This window comes from Mustela nigripes, chromosome 10, assembly GCF_022355385.1.
Source record: "Mustela nigripes isolate SB6536 chromosome 10, MUSNIG.SB6536, whole genome shotgun sequence".
In the NCBI taxonomy this organism is placed as follows: domain Eukaryota; kingdom Metazoa; phylum Chordata; class Mammalia; order Carnivora; family Mustelidae; genus Mustela; species Mustela nigripes.
In genome coordinates, this window is record NC_081566.1 from 28225020 (window position 1) to 28246552 (window position 21533).

Here is a 21533-nt window from a genome sequence, read left to right on the forward strand (position 1 = left end):
TTTAAAACATTTCCTCTTTCACCTTCTGTCTTCCAGTATAATCTGTTTTGTTTACTTGTTCTAGTTTAATCTTCATTCTGAAGTGATTTTTCCTCTTATTTCTAATATTTTTCTGAGTTTGGTCATCTCATATTTGGGTTTTTCAAATTCTGACTTACGTAGTGTTTTCATGTCTTATATCACTTTCCTAATGTCTGTTAGTACATTGTGAAATAGTTGATCACTGTTTTGATCTGCTCTGTGGGTATGTCTTTCTGCTGTGCTTTCACTGTCTATAGAGATGTTATTCTGCTGCTTATTCTCTCTACAATAACTCTGTATTGGATCTAACCTTGGTACTCTGCTGTTGTTCATTTTTTATGAAAGGAGTTTTCCTGAGGTAGTGGTTCATGGTGATTTTCTATCTTCATGGAACTCTAGTTTTTTCATATAGTGTTAAAAAAAAAAGTATAGTGGTTTGCCTCCTGAGATTTACTGGTTTTATTCACTGGTCCTCCTTTTTATCTTGGCCTTCTCTTCTCACTGTATATTAATCTTGTCTCACTCATTTTTGGTCCTGCACCAGAAGTGTGGGCCCTGTTCAGGAAGGTCATACAGTTGGTCAGTTTTGAGGGTTCCTAGGGCTAGATGGCTCTAGCCTAGCTGGTTCCCAGCTACAGTGGCTTTGCACCACTCCTCTTTCCACCCTGGGGTATTTGGCAATGTCTACGGACTTCTGGTGTCACAAACAGGTGTGTGCTACTGGCAATTCGTGGGCCGAGGCCAAGGATGCTGGTAAACATCTGACAATGCACAGGATTGCCTCCACAACAAAGAATTATGTGGCCCAAAACGGCAGTAGTGCTGAGGTTGAGCATCCCTCTTCTAAGTCCTTCAGATCCTATTATAGGTCCCTTGCACTCTATACTGGGATTGAGCAAAACCCTTCTTTGTTTCAGCTGTTGGTCATAAATGTTCCCTTCACTCTTTCTAGTAAATAAACATTGCCTGCTTTGGGGTTCTTCTGTTCTTAGATCTGTCATAGTTCTGACTGCTTTTCTCTATTTTCTCCTGCATAGACACTGGTATCATGCAGGTCTTGCGGCTTTTGGTACTTTGCCTTTGCCCATTCATATTTTGGTGTTTATGAAAATCCCCCCTCCCCTAGTTATATTTTAAATGTCCATAGGGCTTTTTTTTTTTCTTTAAGTTGTGGTAGAATTTACCAACATAACCATTTTTAAATGTACAGTTCAGCAGTGTTAGGTACATTCACACAGTCACTGAACCAAGTTCCATAACTTGTCCATGGTTTTTAGCTTTGTTATCTATTGCTCTGTTCTTCTGTGGGTATTTGGAAAGATTAAAGAATTATGCTATTGTTGTTATCTTCCCAGAATCCTCTTGCATAGAGTTGTGTTTTTTTTTAAAGATTTTATTTATTTACTTGACAGACAGAGATCACAAGTAGGCAGAGCAGTAGGCAGAGAGAGAGAGAGGAGGAAGCAGGCCCCCCCCCCCCCATGGAGCAGAGAGCCCAATGCGGGGCTCAATCCCAGGACCCCAGGATCACTACCTGAGCAGAAGGCAGAGGCTTTAACCCATGAAGCCACCCAGGTGCCCCTTGCATAGAGTTTTGAAAGTGGAGAAATAAGTTTCTTAACAGAAAAAAGAAGTAGCTTTCAAGAGTTACCTACAACTTAATCTCTATTTAAGACAGTTAAACACTTCAACTTAAACATGGCAACTCAACTAGTAAATGGTATTTGAAAAATTCTGAAAAGTCATGAAGCATTTCTTTTTAGGAAGTGAAGATGAAATATGGAACACGGGGCACCTGGGTGGCTCAGTGGGTTAAAGCCTCTGCCTTCAGCTCGGGTCATGATCCCAGGGTCCTGGAATCAAGCCCTGCATCGGGCTCTCTGCTGGGCAGGGAGCCTGCTTTCTCCTCTCTCTCTCTCTGCCTGCCTCTCTGCTTGTTTGTGATCTCTGTCAAATAAATAAATAAAATCCTAAAAAAAAAATATGGAACACATGAGACTCCAAATCTAATCTCTAGGGCAGAATGACAAAAAAGTGATAGAGCAAGAAATTAAGAACAGGATGTATTTCACTAAAATTAACTGATTTGTAAGAGTATAAATTAAACTTCCATAGCCAACCTAGATTTCCCTAAGTACACTTCAAGAATTAATGAGAATCCATATACAAAATACTTTGGAGTATTTATACGATGTGCTAAACAAAGTATTACTACTTTAATCACTTTTTTTGGAGGAAGTCTGGGCAGTTATACATTAAGTACACTCCAAGTACTGGGAAAAAAAAATCAGAGCAGATTTCAGAAGTGTTATGCTTAATATCCTGTATGGATTATAATTTAGAATATGATTCCAGCTCTTCAGTTAGCCTCCATCAGTTTGAAAAACAGTTTGAAAAATCAGGTTATATCTCTCATCTTCTTAGACCCTTAAGATCATCAGAAAACGTTCCCCGAAAGCCCGTGGGATAGCCACTGAATGGTGGATTCCCTGGTATCCTAATCTGTTTCCTTTAAAGAGTCCTTTACATTTATTTATTTATTTAGTTAGTTAGTTAGTTAGTTTCAGAGGTAGAGTTTAGTGACTCGTCAGTTGTATGTAACACCCAGTGCTCGTTACATCAAGCAGCCTCCTTAATGTCCAACACTTCCTTACCTCGTCCACCTCCTCAGTTCCCCTCCAGCAACCCTCAGTTTGTTTCCTAAAGTTAAAATCTCTTAAGGATTGTCTCCCTCTCTGATTTCATCTTGTTTTATTTTCCTCTCCCTTTCCCTATGAGCCTCTATTTTGTTTCTTAAATTCTACTTATGAATGAAATATTGAAATCATATGATAACTGTCTTTCTCTGACTGACTGATTTCACCTAGCATAATGCCCTCTAGTTCCATTCACATCGTTGCAAATGGTAAGATTTCATTTTTTGATAGCTGAGTAATATTCCATTGTATGTATATGTGTGTGTGTATCTATCTTTCTATCTATATCACATCATCTTTATCCATCCATCTGCCGGTGGACATCTGAGCTCTTCCCATAGTTTGGCTATTGTGGACACTGCTGCTATAAACACTGGGGTACAGGTGCCCCTTCAGATCACTATGCTTACATCCTTTGGGTAAATACCATTTATATTCTTTTAAAAAATTGAAAATGACTTAAAAAAAATTACCTCTCCACAATGTTGAGGCAGGACACGCCATCCTGGCCACCCACAGCATAGAGAAAGCCTCCGAGCACTGCCACACCAACACTTGTCCTGCAGGTACTTGTAGGAGCCACATCACTACTCCATTGGTTGGTTTTGGGGTCATACCTGCAGAGAGCACAGTAAGAGCAGTTTGTATTTCACAAAGAAAGTCTGGCTATATTTATATATTCTCTATTCTTTCCTCTAAATATGGGCTAATTAATAACAAAAGCATATGAAAAGCTAATTTAGGTTTTATTTTTTAAACTTAATTTTTACTCATACAAATTACGTACGAATATATTTTCTTTAAAACTTTTTTCAGAATGTTACAGCTAAAGCTAAATTTTCCTTTGAGTTCCACTAATTTCTAGTCTCTTCCCATTGTGACTTGGTGTATGTCCTTCAAGACTTACCAGTAAATTTATTTAATTATTCATTAAAAATATTTATTTATTTATTTTTTAAAAAGATTTTATTTATTTATTTGATAGAAATCACAAGTAGGCAGAGAGGCAGGCAGGGAGAGAAGGGGAAGCAGGCTCCCTGCTGAGAAGAGAGCCTGATGCGGGGCTCGATCTCAGGACCCTGAGATCATGACCTGAGCCAAAGGCAGAGGTTTTAACTCACTGAGCCACCCAGGCGCCCCAGTAAAATACTTAAAAAGGTATATTTATATGCAAGTATGTTTTCTTTACATAAATAATACTGAAGTAGTCATAGCTTTTTTACTCAACGTACTTCTGAGATCTATCTACGCTAATAGATAATATTCTAGATTTTTAAAATTGTGTGTGCCATTACATATTTCTGTTGATGTATCCTTACATTGTGTCTGACATTTTGCTATTAAAAACAGTGATTGCCCTTGTATATTTTTCCCTGAGCAAATAGACAATGACAACTAGAATCATGGGGCACAGAGTAGAGTCATTTTCAATTTAAAAAAATGCTGTCAAAAAAACTATCAAATTGCTCTTTGTGTAATCACATTAATTTTATTAGTTTCCAATTTAGTTAACTTTTTCTTTTTTTTCTATTTTTTCTTTTCCTTCTATTTTCTTGGGTTTTGTTGTTCTTTTTATAACCTCATAATTTAAAAGCATGATTTATTTTCTCATCTTTCTTATTTTCAAATGAATGTATATTAAGTTAAAATGCACTTTAAATTTCCCTCTGAATACACCTTAGTTGCAGTCCACACATTTTGATATATTTGGGCTTAATTGTTATTAAGCTGTAAATATTTAATCATTTTCATTTTTTAAAATTTTTATATTTTCAATTTTTTTAAGTAGCCTCTATGCCCAATGTGGGGCTTGAATTCACAACCTTGAGATCAAGAGCTGCATGGTCTACCAACTGAGCCACCCAGGCACCTCTAACTCAATTTATTTTTAAGTGTGTGTTTTTTTTTTTTAAAGATTTTATTTATTTATTTGACAGAGAGAGATCACAAGTAGGCAGAGAGGCAGGCAGAGAGAGAGGAAGGGAAGCAGGCTCCCTGCTGAGACTCGATCCCAGGACCCTGAGATCATGACCTGAGCCGAAGGCAGTGGCTTAACACACTGAGCCACCCAGGCGCCCCTTAAGTGTGTTTTTTTTTTTGAGCCGATCCCTGTTTTATATTTCAGCTATACAATCTAGATCTTTCCATGCTGCAGGATGTCACAGATATGTTAAGAATCACTGTAAATCAACACAGTTGAATGAAGAAGGGTATATGAAAGCAAGAAACTAGAACAATTATTGTAGGATTCCAATGTGCCAGGCATGATAACAGATAAGGGAAAAGACATTTTAACAATGATAGCCAATCAGATATGTACAAGTATGTTCAAAATACTTACAAAAAGGCAGAGGGATGAGTAACTAATTGCGTGGTGTCGGAGAAGGCTTTATATAGGAAATAATATTTGAGTCTTGAAGAGATATTCCAGGGAAGAAAGAACAGCATGCATACGGGTAGGCAAAGAGCAATAAAAGAGTTTAGTGTGTCCAAGGAAATACACGCAATTTGGTGGATCTGGAGTAGCACTGGGGAATAGTGGTGTGGCTGGGGGAGACTGCAAAAATAGGTCAGGTCGAGGTTACATTATGAAGGACTTATATGTCATGCTAAGGGGTCAAGGCTGCCAACTAGAGTCACAGATGTAACAGTAAAGCAGCAATCACATTTGTTTCCTAGTTAACATCTCAATTAAAAAAAATTCAAATTGACCTTACCTTTCAACACTATTGAGATAAGAAGATCCATCATGGCCTCCTACTGCATAAAGCAGGTCATCAAGAACACTGACCCCAACTCCACATCGCCTTTTGCTCATTGAAGCTACCATTCGCCATTCGTTGGTCTGTGGATCGTATCTTTCAACACTAGAAATGGCATCTCCACTGCACCAGCCACCGACTGGGGAAGTAATAGAAGTGGTCAGGAGAATACCTGTCCTAAAGCACATAAGGTATCACTCACTGCAAAACCAATTATCTCTAGAAGCAGGTCAAAACATAAGTTATGACTTCTACTTATTCTACTAGGGTTGTTATAACTTTAATTTTCTAAATAAGTTAGTATTAGGTCCATTTTACAGAGAAGGGCAAGGACACTAACTTAAATCAGACTGAGAAGTAATGTGGCATTTAATTGATCGAGCACTTTATTTAGGGAGGAAACTGGGGTCTGACTGTTACCTCTATTAAGCAATATGAACTTGGGACTATCTTGTAAACTACCTTATTTGCAAAATAAGGAATAAAAACTAAAAGTGAAATACTATACACACGAAACTGCTTTCTAAAGAATAAAACACTACATAAATGTAATTCGTTATTGGAAACTGAAAGAACTAAAACTGGACAAAAAATAACAAACATCGGTGATACGGTGAAAAGGGCATCCTCAGACACTGGCATGTATTCCTCTAATACTAGTGGAAATGCAAACTGGTACAGCCCCTCTGGAAAAGAGTATGGAGGCTCCTCAAAAAATTGAAAATAGAACTACCATACAATCCAGCAATCCCACTTCAGGATATTTATCCAAAGAAAATGAAACCAATTCGAATAGATAGATGAACCCCAATGTTCAATGTGGCATTATTTACAATAGCAAGATATGAAAGCAACCTAAGTATCTACTGATAAATGAATAGGTATGTATCACATATATACAACTGAAAATTACTCAGCCATAAAAAAGAAAGAAGGAAATCTTGCCATTTGCAACAATATAGTTGAATCTAGAGGGATCCAACTAAGTGACATAAGTCAGACACAGAAAAACAAACAGAATACAATTTCACTTAGGTGGAATCTAAAAAATAAAACAAACAAAACAAAACAGAAATAAACTCAACGATATAGGAAACAAACTACTGGTTACCAGAGCAAGGAAGGTTTATGGAGTGGCTGAAATAGGTAAAGGGGATTAAGAGGTACAAATTTCCAATTTAAAATAAATTAGTCATTGGGTGTAGCAGAAGGAATACAGTCAATAATACTGTAATACATTTGGTGGTGATACATGGTAACAAGGATTATTTTATAATGCAAAAAATATGAAATCACTATGATGTATACCTGAAACTAACAAGATACTATATAGTAATTATACTTTTTTTAAGTTTTATTTTTTAGTATTCCAAGATTCATTGTTTATGCACCACACCCAATGCTCCACGCAATATGTGCCCTCCTTAATACCCACCACCAGGCTCCCCTATTCCCACACTCCTCTTCCCTCCAAAACCCTCAGTTTGTTTCTCAGAGTCCACAGTCTCTCATGTTTCATCTCCCCTTCTGATTTACCCCAATTCATTTTTCCTTTCCTTCTCCCAATGTCCTCCATGTTATTTCTTACGCTTCACACATAAGTGAAACTACATGATAATTGACTTTCTCTGATGACTTATTTCACTCAGCATAATCTCTTCCAGTCCAGTCTATGTTCATACAAAAGTTGGGTATCCATCCTATCTGATGGAGGTGTATTATTCCATTGTACATATGGATCATTATCTTCTTTATCCATTCATTTGTTGAAGGGCACCTTGGCTTTTTCTACAGTTTGACGAATTTGGCCATTGGTGCTATGAACATTGGGGTATGTATGGCCCTTCTTTTCACTACATCTGTATCTTTGGGGTAAATACCCAGTCGTGCAATTGCAGGGGCATGGGGTAGCTCTATTTTTAAGTTAAGGAATCTCCACACTGTTTTCCAAAGTGGCTGCACCAACTTGCATTCCCACCAACAGTGTAAGAGGGTCCCCCTTTCTCCATATCCTCTCCAACACTTGTTGTTTCTTGTCTTGTTAATTTTGGCCATTCTAACTGTTGTAAGATGGTATCTCAATGTGGTTTTGATTTGAATCTCCCTGATGGCTAATAATGATGAACATTTTTTCATGTGTCCGTTAGCGATTTGTATGTCTTCTTTGGAGAAGTGTCTGTTCATGTTTTCTGTCCATTTTTTGACGTGATAATCTGTTTTTTGAGTATTGAGTTTGAGGAGTTCTTTATAGATCTTGATATCAGCCGATCAAAATTTCACCCATGTTTTTCAAAGTGTTGGAACAAACAATCCTAAAATTTGTATGGAACCAGAGAAGACCCCAAATTGCTAAGGAAATGTTGAAAAAGAAAAACAAAACCGGAGGCATCATGTTGCCTGATTTCAAGTTTATGACAAAGCTGTGGTCACCAAGACAGCATGGTAGTGGCACAAAAACAGACACATAGACCAGTGGAACAGAGTAGAGAGTCCAGATATGGACCCACAACTCTATGGTCAAATAATCTTCGACAAAGCAGGGAAAAATAATACGGTGGAAAAAAGACAGTCTCTTCAATAAATGGTGCTGGGAAAACTGGAGAGCTATGTGTAGAAGAATGAAACGCGAGCCATTCTCTTACACCATACACAAAGATAAACTTGAAATGGATAAAAGACTCAATGTGAGGCAGGAATCTATAAAAATCCTGGAGGAGAACATAGGCAGTAACCTCTTTGACATCGGCCACAGCAACTTCTTTCAAGACATGTCTCCAAAGGCAAAGGAAATAAAAGTGAAAATGAACTTTTGGGACTTCATCAAGATCAAAAGCTTCTGCACAGCAAAGGAAACAGTCAATCAAAGAGGCAACCCACAGAGTGGGAGAAGATATTTGCAAATAACACTATGTTAATTATATTTAAAAAAAAACTATAAATCAGAAGCTTAGGTTTGTTTTTATTCTAATAGGGGAAGGGATTTTTGACTTATATACTCATGGTCTCTTAATAGGTCCTCTTGTGACTAAAAATCATACAAAAATTCTTATGATACACACTACAAAATACTTTGCTTAATCTTCAATCTGTACTGAATTCTATATTATCCAACATGACATTTAAGGTCAGAAAACTTTTAGAAAAAACTACATTTTTCATAACCAGAATGGCAGGTTCAAAACGAGTTCCACAGAGCTTCTTGGAGTACTACCTGAGTTCTACCTGGAAAAAAAATGAAGTTATACCAGATATATTTGTTATTCTTTCAAATCATCTCTATTCCAATCCAAAATAAGAGCTACACTCTGGAGCTTAAGAAGTTAAGTAAGAATACCTTAGTCTCAAAATATTTGATAAATAATGGTTTCTATAATGTTCCTAATCTTCTAGATGGATGTGAAAACTCACTTCTGTATTTCAAATCTCAATGTGCTGTACACATTTTATTTTTTATGGTTTCATTTATAAATAAAATAGATTTTATTTATTTATTTGACAGGGAGACAGTAAGAGAGGGAACACAAACAGGGGTAAGGGCATAGGGAGAAGCAGGCTCCCTACTGAGCAAGGAGCCCAATGTGGCACTCGATCCCAGGACCCCAGGATCATGACCTGAGCTGAAGGCAGATGCTTAACAACCAAGCCACCCTGGTGCCCTTTATGGTTTCATTTAAATCAGAATATTCAAATAATACTAAATCACAGCAAGGGGGAGGGGTTAGATGTGGGATGGGTATTAAGAAAGGCACTTGTGATGAGCACTGAGTGTTGTTTGTAAGTGATGAATCACTGAATTCTACTCTAGAAACCAATATTGCGCTTCATGTTAACTAATTTTAAAAAATACTAAATCATAGTAAGTTTTTGTATCTTAATTTGCTTAAATTTTAATTCTGTTCTAGGATATATGCCAGGATTTTGGATTTTATTTTAAAATCCAAAATAAAATTTGGCTGCAAGGGGCGCCTGGGTGGCTCAGTGGGTTAAGCCTCTGCCTTCGGCTCAGGTCATGATCCCAGGGGCCTGGGATCGAGTCCCGAATTGGGCTCTCTGCTCGGCAGGGAGCCTGCTTCTCCTCATCTCTCTCTCTGTCTGTCTCTCTGCCTATTTGTGATCTCTCTCTCTGTCAAATAAATAAATAAAATCTTTAAAAAAAAAAATTTGGCTGCAAATGTGAGGGTTATAAGCATTTAAGACGAATCAAATACCCTAACCACCAAACTTGGGCATAATTTTATAATGGGAGCCATTAAAACCAATTTTTTTGGATTATCTGGCTCCAAATCAAATTATTATCACTTCATAAATTGTGTTATTTGATACCAATGAAAAAAAACAGGCCTTTAGGAAAGAAAATTTTAAAATTTCCTGTGACCTGAGGAAACAAGAAAAGGAAAGGATCAATTCCACTGTCTCAGGGCAACTTCACCTGCATTATGATTTCTGAGGCAATAAGTGATGATATAGCTGGGACAGAACTAGTTATTATAAGCTAAGTACAAGCTGTACTTAGCAAAATAAAGTGTACGGAAGTCCATGCCATGAGAAATCTCAATGTGAGTTAAGCAATGTACCTAAGAAAAAATATTGCTGAAAAGTAAAGAAACATGTAGTTTTATGAGTGAGATGTTGACAATAAAAAGAATTACTTCAAAGACAGATTTGGGCATAAAGCATTACCTTAAAGAAGGTAACTTTTAGAAAGTATTTGGAATGAGGATCACTGAATAGTGAAAACTTAAAAAAAAAAAAACAAAACCTAAACAAAATAGGAACTCAAAATGATAAATATCAAGAAGTCTAATGGAAAATAAGAGGACAGGCCAGAATATAGTAAGAGAAGTAAAGTGCTCCTGAGTAAAAAACTACTAAGATTATATCTTAGGTTTCCAGAGTTTATTTCCACAGAGTGATGAAGAAAGAAAGGCTAAATTTTCTAAAGTTAAGCGAGAATTGGTAATGTGGCATTCTAAAGATAATGAAAACAAAATTGCAATAAAAACCAAAAGAAATTGAAGATTAAGCTTTACCAAAGTAGAGACAGGTCAAATAATGACAGTGAACAGTATCACTCAAGAATGATATTCAGATCTGGAAAATCGAGAGAGAAGGCTGGAAAAACCAAAGCAATGTAAAGGAAAAGACCTAATGTCTTTTCTCTACAAATGAAAATGTAAAGCTTCATAGTGTAAAAAAAGATAGCAGATAATTTAACTTTTCTTCTTTATATTTTTCTATTAATTAAAATTTCTTATTTATTTATTTATTTGAGAAAGAGAGCGGGAGCATGTGTGTGCATGGGCATGCGTGGAGGAGGGGCAGACAGAAAGGGGGACAGAGAGGGGGAGAGCGAATCCCAAGCAGGCTCTGCCCCTCCAGTGAAGCCCCACACCAGGTTTGATCTCATGATCATGAGCTCATGACCTCAGCCAAAATGAAAAGTCAGGCACCCAACCAGCTGAACCACCCAGGCACCCTGTTAATCAAAATTTTAAACATATATATTATCAGAAAAATAAAGGTGTTATTTATTTATTTTAAAAGATTTTATCCATTAAAAAAAAAAAAGATTTTATCCATTCATTTTAGAGAGAGAGTGTGTGTGTGTGTGTGTGCTCTAGTTGGGGGAGGGGCAGAGGCAGAGTGAGAGCAGACTCCCTGCTGAGTGTGGAGCCCGATGTGGGGCCCAATCCCAGGAACCTGAGATCACGACCTGAGCTGAAGTCAGATGCTTAACAACTTAGACAACCAGGTGCTCCAAAGGTGTCATTTAAAAATAGGTCATCTTTCATATGCAAAGTGATATTAGTAATCCATTAAGGCTACTGGCATGTACTTTTTCCATCAGTCATGGTGGGTTGATGCTCATTTCTCACTAGTATTCCTCAGGATCAACGGCAAACAATTAATCTTTTTTTTTTTTTGTAGCAATCAATCTTTACTGAGTGCCTAGTCTGACAAGATTGCTAGGCAATCCGGGAACTACAAAGCTATATTAGAAATGGTCTTTGCCTTTAAATAATTAACAACATTGTCAAGGAATCAGATATTCAATCAGCAATGTGAAATTATGTGATTACTAGGAGGAATTTGAGATCATAAAATTGATCCAATTTAGCTGGCTTCTAAAGAAGACAATAACATGATTTTTTTTTAAAGATTTTATTTTTAACTAATCCCTACACTCAACATAGGGCTTAAAACCACAACCCTGAGACCAAGAGTCGGCTCAGTGGGTTAAGCCTCTGCCCTTGGCTCAGGTCATGATCTCAGGGTCCTGGGATCAAGCCCTGCATCGGGCTCTCTGCTCAGCAGGGAACTTGCTTCCCCCTCCCCCTCTGCCTACATCTCTGCCTACTTGAGATCTCTCTCTCCCTCTCTGTCAAATAAATAAATAAATAAAATCTTAAAACAAATAAACAAAAAATTCCTATTTAAAGGAGCTACATTAGTGTCTCTCAGCATTCCCAAAGGAATGCCTTGTCTAGTTCCACTGGATTGGTATCCCCAACAAACCCAGAGAGGACCCTGGACATGAAATATACTTTCCATATGCCTATTTGGCTTAGCCTCTAGCTTTTCATCATAGGGAGGTTCTCTTCTATTTCATTTGTTTGAGTTCCTGTCACCTTCCCTTCTACCTTAATCTTGTTCTTAATCATTGCCAGAATGTTCTGAGGCTGATGAAACAGTACTGTACTGTCATCCCTAGTCTGGGAATTAAAACTAACAGTCAGCCATACAAAACAGTTACTAGAGCTCATAATAACGAACATAACTCCACAAAGACGGCCCTACTACTACATTCCTAAAACCAATACATCATGAAACCACAGGTAGCAAATAATTAGATCTTGCAGGCATCTAATTTTAAAAACAGACAATTGACTTTTAAAGTTGAAAAGGCAGCGGCGGCTGGGAGTGCCTAGGTGGCTCAGTGGGTTAAGCCTCTGCCTTCAGCCCAGGTCATGGTCTCAGGGTCCTGGGATCGAGCCTCGCATCAGGCTCTCTGCTCAGTGGGGAGCCTGCTTCCCCCCACCCCCCGTCTCTCTTGCCTGTCTGCCTGCTTGTGATCTCTCTCTCTCTCTCTGTCAAATAAATAAAATATTAAAAAAAAAAAAAGTAAAGAGAGGGGGTGCCTGACTGGCTGTTGGGTAGAGCATGCAACTCTTGATCTCAGGCTCATGAATTCAAGCCCTATGCTGAGTGTGGAGCCTATGAAAAAAAAATTTTTTTTTTAAAGATTTTTATTTATTTATTTGATAGAGATCACAAGTAGGCAGAGAGGCAGGCAGAGAGAGGAGGAGGAAGCAGGCAGGCTCTCCACGGAGCAGAGAGCCCGATGCGGGACTCGATCCCAGGACCCTGAGATCACGACCTGAGCTGAAGGCAGAGGCTTAACCCACTGAGCCACCCAGGCGCACTGAAAAAAATTTTTTAAATAAAATATCAAAATTGGGAGAGAGAAACTCTAAGACTGTATGTGTGAGCATGCAAGTCTGTATAAACCCACATAAACAGGTGAATATGTACCTGTTGCATACATGGGAACGAAAGACACAGGAATAAATAAGAGTGCTAATACAAATGATAAATCTATTAATAACACCAGACACATATGGACAACTAGGAGTATGGGAGAATTCAGTGCATAGTTAATTAATAATTAAGTCTGAAATTTAAACAAGAATGAAGAAATTCCTTCAAAAGAGGAAAAAAAAACCTGATGAGGATTAAGGAGAAAAAGAAAACTTGGCATCCGTTTTCTTCTTGAAGAAATACTACTCTCTCTCTTTCTCAAATAAATAAAATTATTTATTTGACCGACAGAGAAAGCACAAATAGGCAGAGGGGCAGGCAGAGGAAGAAGAAGCAGCAGGCTCCCCACTGAGCAGAGAGCCTGATGTGGGGCTTGATTCCAGGATCCTGGGATCATGAGCCAAAGGCAGATGCTTAACTGACTGAGTCACCCAGGTGCCCCTCAAATAAATAAATAAATCATTAAAAAGGGGTGGGTGGCACTTGGGTGGCTAGTTGGTCAGGTGTCCACCTTGTGATTTCAGCTGAGGTCATGGTCTTATGGGTCATAGGATCAAGCCCCATGTCGGGCTCTGGGCTCAGAGTCTACTTGGGATTCTCTCTCCCTCTCCTTCTGTCCCTTACCCTGTTCTCACATGTGCGCTCTCTCTCCCTTTCAAATAAATAAAAAAAGAAATACTACAATATCCTCTACAAGAAGAAATTTAGATGAAAAAATTTAAAAAGAAAGAACTCAAAACAGAAATTATCCCATTTTTCTTCTTTTTTAAAAAGATTATTTTGAGAGAAAGAGAGCAGGGGGAGGGGCAGAGGGAGAGGAAGAGACCGGGGAGAGAGAATCTCAAGCAGACTCCATGATGACTGCGGGCCTGACTTGGAGCTCGATCTCAAGACCCTGAGATCATAACCTGAGCTGAAACCAAGAGTCAGACACTTAACCGGCTGAGCTATCAACGTGCCTCTTCTTCTAAAAATATAGGGGAAAATATATTTCCACAAGCCAACAGAAAATTAAACTGGGAAGAAAAAGATAGACAATGGTTAGGCTGATGGAAAAGGATACTATGCCCCAGAGATTGCACAAAATTCCGTGCTGAAAAGGAATAGAACACTTCACATAAAAATAAATAAATAGATAGATACCTAGATAAAAAATAAAACTGGACAAAAGAATCCAAGCATGCCTGCATCTAAAAAGCCATGGAGTTACAGAAAGTTGGGAATTAAAATAAAAATACTACAATAAATCCTGGCTAGCTCCATGTATCAGAATTAGAAAAAATATTCAAAGAACTTGCTACAAACTAAATGTTTGTATGCCCCATCAAAATTTGTATGTTGAAATCTAGTCCCCAGTGTGATGGTATTAGGGCCTTTGTGAGGTGCTTAGGTCATGAATGGGATTAGTGTTCTTATAAAGGAGAACTCAAAAAGTTCCCTTGCCCCTACCACTGAGAAAGAACACAGCCAAAAGACGAGAAGACAACCTTCCACGAAGAAGCAAGTGGGCCCTCATGAGACACAGAATCTGCTGATGACTTATCTTGGACTTCTCAGCCTCCAGAACTGTGAGAAATAGATTTATGTTTATAACTACCCAGTTCCTGGGTATCTGTTAGAGTAGCCCAAATGGACTAAGAAAGAACTAGTAAGAAGCAGTCTGACTGTTCAAGTGAGAGAGGTAGCTGAATTTACATGGATGGAAGGGAAACATCTGAGGCTGAAAATTCTCAAGAGATTTAGGAATAGAGAGTAGGAGCAAAATGATAGAGCAGGTTGTCTTGGGCTCAGTCAAGCTCAACAGAGCTAGGAAAGCATGTAACTGTTTAATGTAATGTTTTTTGACAGTTCTAGATAATTATGAGGTGTCTTACACACTGGTATAAAATTAATGCATATGACTCATTTTAACAAAACATCCTTTGCATGACATTTTTAGACTTATATAAAATAGAGCACTCTCAGAGAATACCAGTGTTGGATCATGAGTTAACAGTCAAGCTACAAGGTAACTTATTATGTGTTTCTTATGACAATGGATATCACAGTTGTCCAAGCATAGATCAAGTGACAGTTTAACATGTGGGAAAGTATTCAGTTTAGTCATAGTACAGTAAGTCCCAAACCTGCAAAGAGTACTTCTCCACATCGAATAGGTTTCCGTGGTCTTGTCCTTGGTCCTTGCATTAGTGGTCGTTCTTGAGGCAATAGGAGATAGTTTTTAGCTTCATCTACCAAGTCTCTGTGGAGGAAATTTTGCCTTTATTCCAAATGTCTAAATAACATTGTTAGTCAAATCCCAATATGGTTTAGGAATATGTAAGTTGGCAAAGGGGAACAAGCATAAATCAAACCAAATCATGAATGCCAGCCAATATTTAAAAAGTCACAAATACAAGAGAAATGATGCCAGTCACACTATGAGTTGTAAATTGATTGGTATTTCCATCATGACTTCTTATCTTAGTATAAAATTTAGCCTAAAACTTAATATGCTTGGGGCCAACAACAACTTACAGGAAACTAAAACTTACAACTCAATTACCAGCCTGCATAGTTATTGCTTTCTAATGAATTTTACTAGATTCTGGAGAATACTGGCAAAGCAATACATCAGCTCTGGCACTAGATATTTGTTATTGTAATTAAACAATATAACTATGTCAAAAACTGGATTGCTAAAAAGAAAAACTATATTGTCATTTAATAATTAAGTTGTTACCCAGTACCATATGAAATGGTTTGCTCTCAACAAGTCTACTGAGGATGAACAAATTTTTTTTTCTGCCTATTAAGGTACTTTCTGAGAAGATCCTAGTAATTATACTTGTTGAATACAATATCCTAATACAAACCATTCATGTATGTACTCCACTCACTTGAATCCTCCGAGTTATTCAGTGCCTAATCAGTGCAAATTCAATCTCTTATTCTATTCTTTCTCAACTTTGGAAGTGTTTCCTAAAATATATTTTCATTTCTCTAGCTTTTTCTGTTACAAAGAGTAATTCATTCCTGCAGGACCAGTCCCAAGCATGACCCAATAATGCACTTCTAATATATGATTTTGATAAGACTCTTCCAAAAAACCAATAACCCCTGCCCTGCAAATCCCAACCTGATGACCAAGAGCTTTTTCAAGCTTCCTCAGCCTTAAAAACAAGGATTGTGATCCCCTAATAGCTGGTTTTTTTTCTTTTTTTGATTTTATTTATTTATTTGACAGACGAGATCACAGGTAGGCAGAGAGGCAGGCAGAGAGAGAGGGGAAGCAGGCTCCCTACTGAGCAGAGAGCCCGATGCGGGGCTTGATCCCAGGACCCTGATGACCCGAGCCTAAGGCAGAGGCTTTAACCCACTGAGCCACCCAGGCGCCCCCAATAGCTGGTTTTTAATTGAGTGCTCAGGAATTCCCAGAAGGAGTACTATAGAGCTAATACTTAGCAAGCCAACCCAAAATTAACAGTAAGAACAAGAACACTTACAGCTATGCGTCAGTCCCTGTTTTAAGGGCTTAATATGTATTAACTTGCCAATCCCCACTGCAACCTGATGGAGTAAGTACTATTGTCATCCTACTTTACAGATGAAGATATTATAGGAGAAAGAGGTTAAAGTAACTTGCTTAAGGTCTCACAACTAATAAATGTCATGAGGTCAGGATATTAGGAAAGGGCTTCTTTTTTTAGAAACCCCCCCCCCCATTTCATGTCATTTCATTTCATTTCTTTTCAGTGTTCCAGCATTCATTGTTCATGCACCACACCCAGTGCTCCATGTAATACGTGCCCTCCATAATACCCACCACCAGACCCACCTATCCCGCCACCCCCTCCCCTCCAACACCCTCAGCTTGTTTCTCAGAGTCCACAGTCTCTCATGGTTTGTCTCCCACTCCGATTTCAGGAAAGAGCTTCTTTTAAAAGTGACTTTGGGGGCGCCTGGGTGGCTCAGTGGGTTAAAGCCTATGCCTTCGGCCCAGGTCATGATCCCGGGGTCCTGGGATCGAGCCCCACATCGGGCTCTCTGCTCGGCAGGGAGCCTGCTTCCCCTCTCTCTCTGCCTGCCTCTCTGCCTACTTGTGATCTCTGTCTGTCAAATAAATAAATAAAATCTTTAAAAAAAAAAAAAGTGACTTTGGAAGTACCTTTACTTTGTGCATCAGAATCAGTACAATCTGATTTATGTTTTATGGGGGAGGGGCACTTTGCATTGTTTCTTCAGATTTTGAATCTATAATTCATGCAGTTTGCCTTCTGCTATTGTAAATATTTGAGGGAATTAATTTCCATCTGTCTGCTTTTTAAATTGAAGAGACAAATATCTAAATCCCCTCTGACATACCTTGTTAAAGGGACAGGCTTCAGATTTCAGAAGAAAGACAAATGATTCTGCATGTTCTACCTCAGTTCTAGGGATTTCTTACTAGAGCAAGTTTCTTCAGTCACTAAGGGAGACTCAAAGGTCAATACAGTTTAAGGAGTTCTGAGTATTGACTTGCTCTTTCATTTTTATATATAGAACATGCTGGCGGGGGCGGGGAATGGTTAAAAATACCGTATGGTCTGACTGGATTCTAAATCTTAAAACCTATCATATTGGGAAAAGTAATTTTTACATCATGTCTATTTTATAGAAATAGCCCAATAAAAGAGCTATCTTGTTTGTATTATAAAAGTGTTCAGAGTTTTTTTCAGTCAAAATACATTATGAAACCACTCCACCAACCTCTAGTGGAACCCCTTCCACAGCTGTGTGAGGAGTAGTCCTTTGACTCTGTCCACACCCGCAGAAAGCAAAGCTGGTCCTATTCCCTAGGCAGGCCTATATGATAGAATGATAAAGTGCTCCTGACACTTTCTGACAAGAATCAACAAAATTATTTATCTCAAGAAAAACATAAATTAGCAGAGAATTGCCTCTTCAAATTCAAACTTGCATTAAAACCTTAGAAATCTACTCTTTATTGCCACTTCTACACCAATTAGCATCATACATAAAAACTAATGGAATGGAATCCTGGAAGCTCAGTTCTCTCTTCTTTCATCTCCTCCTCTTGACCCTAACCCAGAAGAAAAACCTGTTAAATACTGCCCTGGTGTCAGCACTAAGAAATACAAATATTTAGGAAGCAACACAAATAAGGAAATTAGGAGAAAACAGGAACACTCATTGCTGATTTTTGCCACCCAGAGCCACTCATACCTGCATTCTTCATCACTTTTGATGAGGGGATCAGAGCCTACGGTGCCCACCAGGAACTTGGGACTAAGCAAAGGCAGACGAACGTGCTGCAGCACCTAAGAGGTAATAAATACTGTTAAAGGCGCGAGCTCCCACTTGCAGAGTATTTAAGAGAATACATAACCCATGTTCCCATACTGTGTTTTCAATTGTTTGGGGATCTAACTGAATTAATTTGATTTAATTAATAAATAAAAAAGAGGGAGGGAAGGCACAAATACTAAACCTAAATTTATTTTACCATTTCAGTAATCAGAATAACCAGAAAATTGAAAGCATACTAATATCGATTTAGAATGCTATTTTGAGCTTTCAGCAATATGTTATAAGCTCTTTTATAATTACCTTATATAACTGAACTATAACAATCTGGAAGAATATCCTATTAAATTGCTAAAAATATAGTCATAATAACAAAAACTTTAAACATTTCATCTAGTGACCACTTATGGCCCATATCATCCCTGTACTCTTCAACATGTGATTTCCAAGCCACATTGGGATGGGAAACAGGGTAACTGCCATGCTTGCTTTCCCTTGTTCCTTTAGTACCATTCGGGTTCTGACTTGTCCTATGCCCTAACCTAGAGCTGAGACAAAATAGAGAGGAAGCCAAGGAGCAAAAGTACATAGTGATAAACACTTAAAATGTTTCTAAACACTATCTAATGATTTATTGAGAGACAGATGATCTCTGTCACAGTCTAACATAAGGGACAGTGACAACTGTTTCTTTTTTGCAAGTCAAATATATACTATTTCATCCACTACAAAAAAGATAGTTACGTGGAGAAATGTTTCCATCATACCTGGGGTAACTGAGGACGTCTTTCTTGAATACTATATTTGACCCAGGCCATCACCGCGTTGAACACCTGTTCTTCACTGCGAACATTTAGTTCATCACTGGATATTATATCAATGAGCTGATTGGCTGGAAGCAACATGAACTCTTCACTTTCCATCACCTGTTCAAAGTTAGGTAAGAATAAAGAAAAAACCCTGTGACTACATTTAAGGTACTGTTTCGATATTGTTCTTCAGGGTTACGGGACAAAGCTCTATTTCATAATGGAGCTGCGTTCAAAAGAGTACCAGAGAAGAAAAAAAATTTGAAAAGGGAACAAAGATAGGCAGAGCATGGAGGACTTTTAGGACAATGAAACTACCCCTTATATTACTACAATAATGGACGCATTTGTCAAAACCCATAGAACGTATAACAGCATCAGTGAACTCTAAATTAGGGACTTTGGGTGATAACATGTGAATGCAGGTTCATCAGTTGTAACACACATACCTCTCTGGTACAGAATATTGATAACAGTGTGTGTGTAACTGGGGTACATAAGAACTCTGAACTTTCTGCTCCATTTTGCCATGAACTTAAAACTGCTCTAAAAAAATAAAGTTTAGGGATTGTGGGTGGTGTGATCTCAGGGTCGTGAGATTGAGACCTGCGTTGGGTTCCATACTCAGCACAGAGTCTGCCTAAGTTTCTCTCTCCCTTTCCCTCTGCCCCTCCCCTCTGTGTACTTTCTTTCACTCTAAAATAAATAAAATCTTTTTAAAAAATAAAGTTTATTAAAAAAGGGGTGGGGGAACAAAGGAGAATACCAAGGACATAATTAAAATTGAGGAAAAATAATAATTTGTGATTCAAGCTATTTAAGAAAAAGGAAGTCTGTTTTTCTATAATGAAGTATCAAAATATAAGTTTACATTCAAAATAAACTAAACTACACCAAATTATAACTCCAGAAATATGAGGCATACAAAAAAAATCAGAGGAAGCTTTCAGAGGAAGATTAGTAGCTGAAGGAGCAATATCTGGGGCAGAAACACAAAGGCGCCAGTTTAAAAAAAAAAGGATGTGGGTATTAGCAATTCTGCAAGCAAGAATGAATATACTGAGGAGAGCATTAGACCCATGAAAACCTGTGAGTATCAAACCACTCTGAGGAGCAACCATGGGGATGAAATGGCAACAAGGATATGACCTTGTTGTGCAGTCCAGCCACAAATCCCAAGATCTTGTAAATCTTGTCATTGGTATGTAGGGTAGAAGGGGGCAGGGCACAAGGTGGAGGAGGGAGGGAAACAGGACTGCTACGATCCATGTGGTCGGTTCTCCCATTCAGACAACTGTGCTACCTGTCATGTCTATTATTTATTAGTGCAGGAAGGATACCATTAAGAGCTCTAATTCCTACTGTGTGAGCTCTAATTCCTACTGTGTAACCTCTAATGCCAAAGATGTACTCTTTTTTTTCTTTTTAAAGATTTTATTTATTTATTTGATAGAGGGAGAGAGATCACAAGTAGGCAGAGCAGCAGGCGGAGAGAGGAGGGGAAGCGAGCAGAGAGCCCGACTCAGGGCTCAATCCCAGGACCCTGAGATCATGACCTGGGCCGAAGGCAGAGACTTAACCCATTGAGCCACCACCCAGATGCCCCAGAAGATGTACTCTTATAAGAGGGCATTTTTAGGATCAAAAAGTCAGAATATTTAGCAGGATAGGAGATAAGCCATAGCAATTTGAAAATTTGATTAAGAATGTTTTTTCCCAAGTACAGCAGAAAAAAATGCAAATTCCAAAACCATGAGAGCCATAAGGTCAGCTGTACTTAAAGTAGAAAATTCTAATGAACTCTACAATTTTTATAGGCACAAATTTTCAAATCGTCTGAGTGAGAAACCTTCTGGAGGTCAGAAAATTAAATAGGTACCTCCATATTTTAGCTGAGGTTGCTCACGCAGGTAACTCAGTAGTTAGAACAACCGCATGGTACCCTCTGTGGCAGGGTTGTCAGAATTAGTAAATCAAACAAAGGACATACTTACACTAAAAAATTACTTGTTGTTCATCTGAAATTTATATTTAAACTGGGCACCCTGTTGTTGTTATTTTTTTAAGATTTTATTTATTTACAGAGATCACAAGTAGGCAGAGAGAGGAGGAAGCAGGCTCCCCGCTGAGCAGAGAACCCGATGTGGGGCTCGATCCCAGGACCCTGGGATCATGACTGAGCCAAAGGCAGAGGCTTTAACCCACTGAGCCACCCAGGCGCCCCATAAACTGGGCACCCTGTTTTTTACCTGATAACCCCATGATGGGTTATAAAACCAAGAGCAAAATTCGGGGCCTGGCCCCAAATTAGGTGTGCTGGCCTTCATAGCATGAAGACTGTAGCCATGGCTGTATCTTACTTTCCCCTTATGAATATTTTCACTCTGATCTCTTAAACACAAAGGTGGTATCATATATCT

The 21533-nt window shown here is 38.3% G+C and overlaps 1 protein-coding gene across 1 annotated transcript in view; it reads right to left on the reverse strand.

Moving 5' to 3' along the window:
- KLHL20 (kelch like family member 20) overlaps nucleotides 1-21533 on the reverse strand; it is a 61758-nt gene that overhangs the window by 12908 nt on the left and 27317 nt on the right. The window contains exons 4-8 of the mRNA XM_059412880.1: nucleotides 19072-19230; nucleotides 18224-18318; nucleotides 15145-15260; nucleotides 5435-5618; nucleotides 3191-3334 (exon numbers count right to left, since the gene is read on the reverse strand). Coding sequence (XP_059268863.1) covers nucleotides 3191-3334; nucleotides 5435-5618; nucleotides 15145-15260; nucleotides 18224-18318; nucleotides 19072-19230 — 698 coding nt within the window. The remainder of the gene's footprint in view (nucleotides 1-3190; nucleotides 3335-5434; nucleotides 5619-15144; nucleotides 15261-18223; nucleotides 18319-19071; nucleotides 19231-21533) is intronic.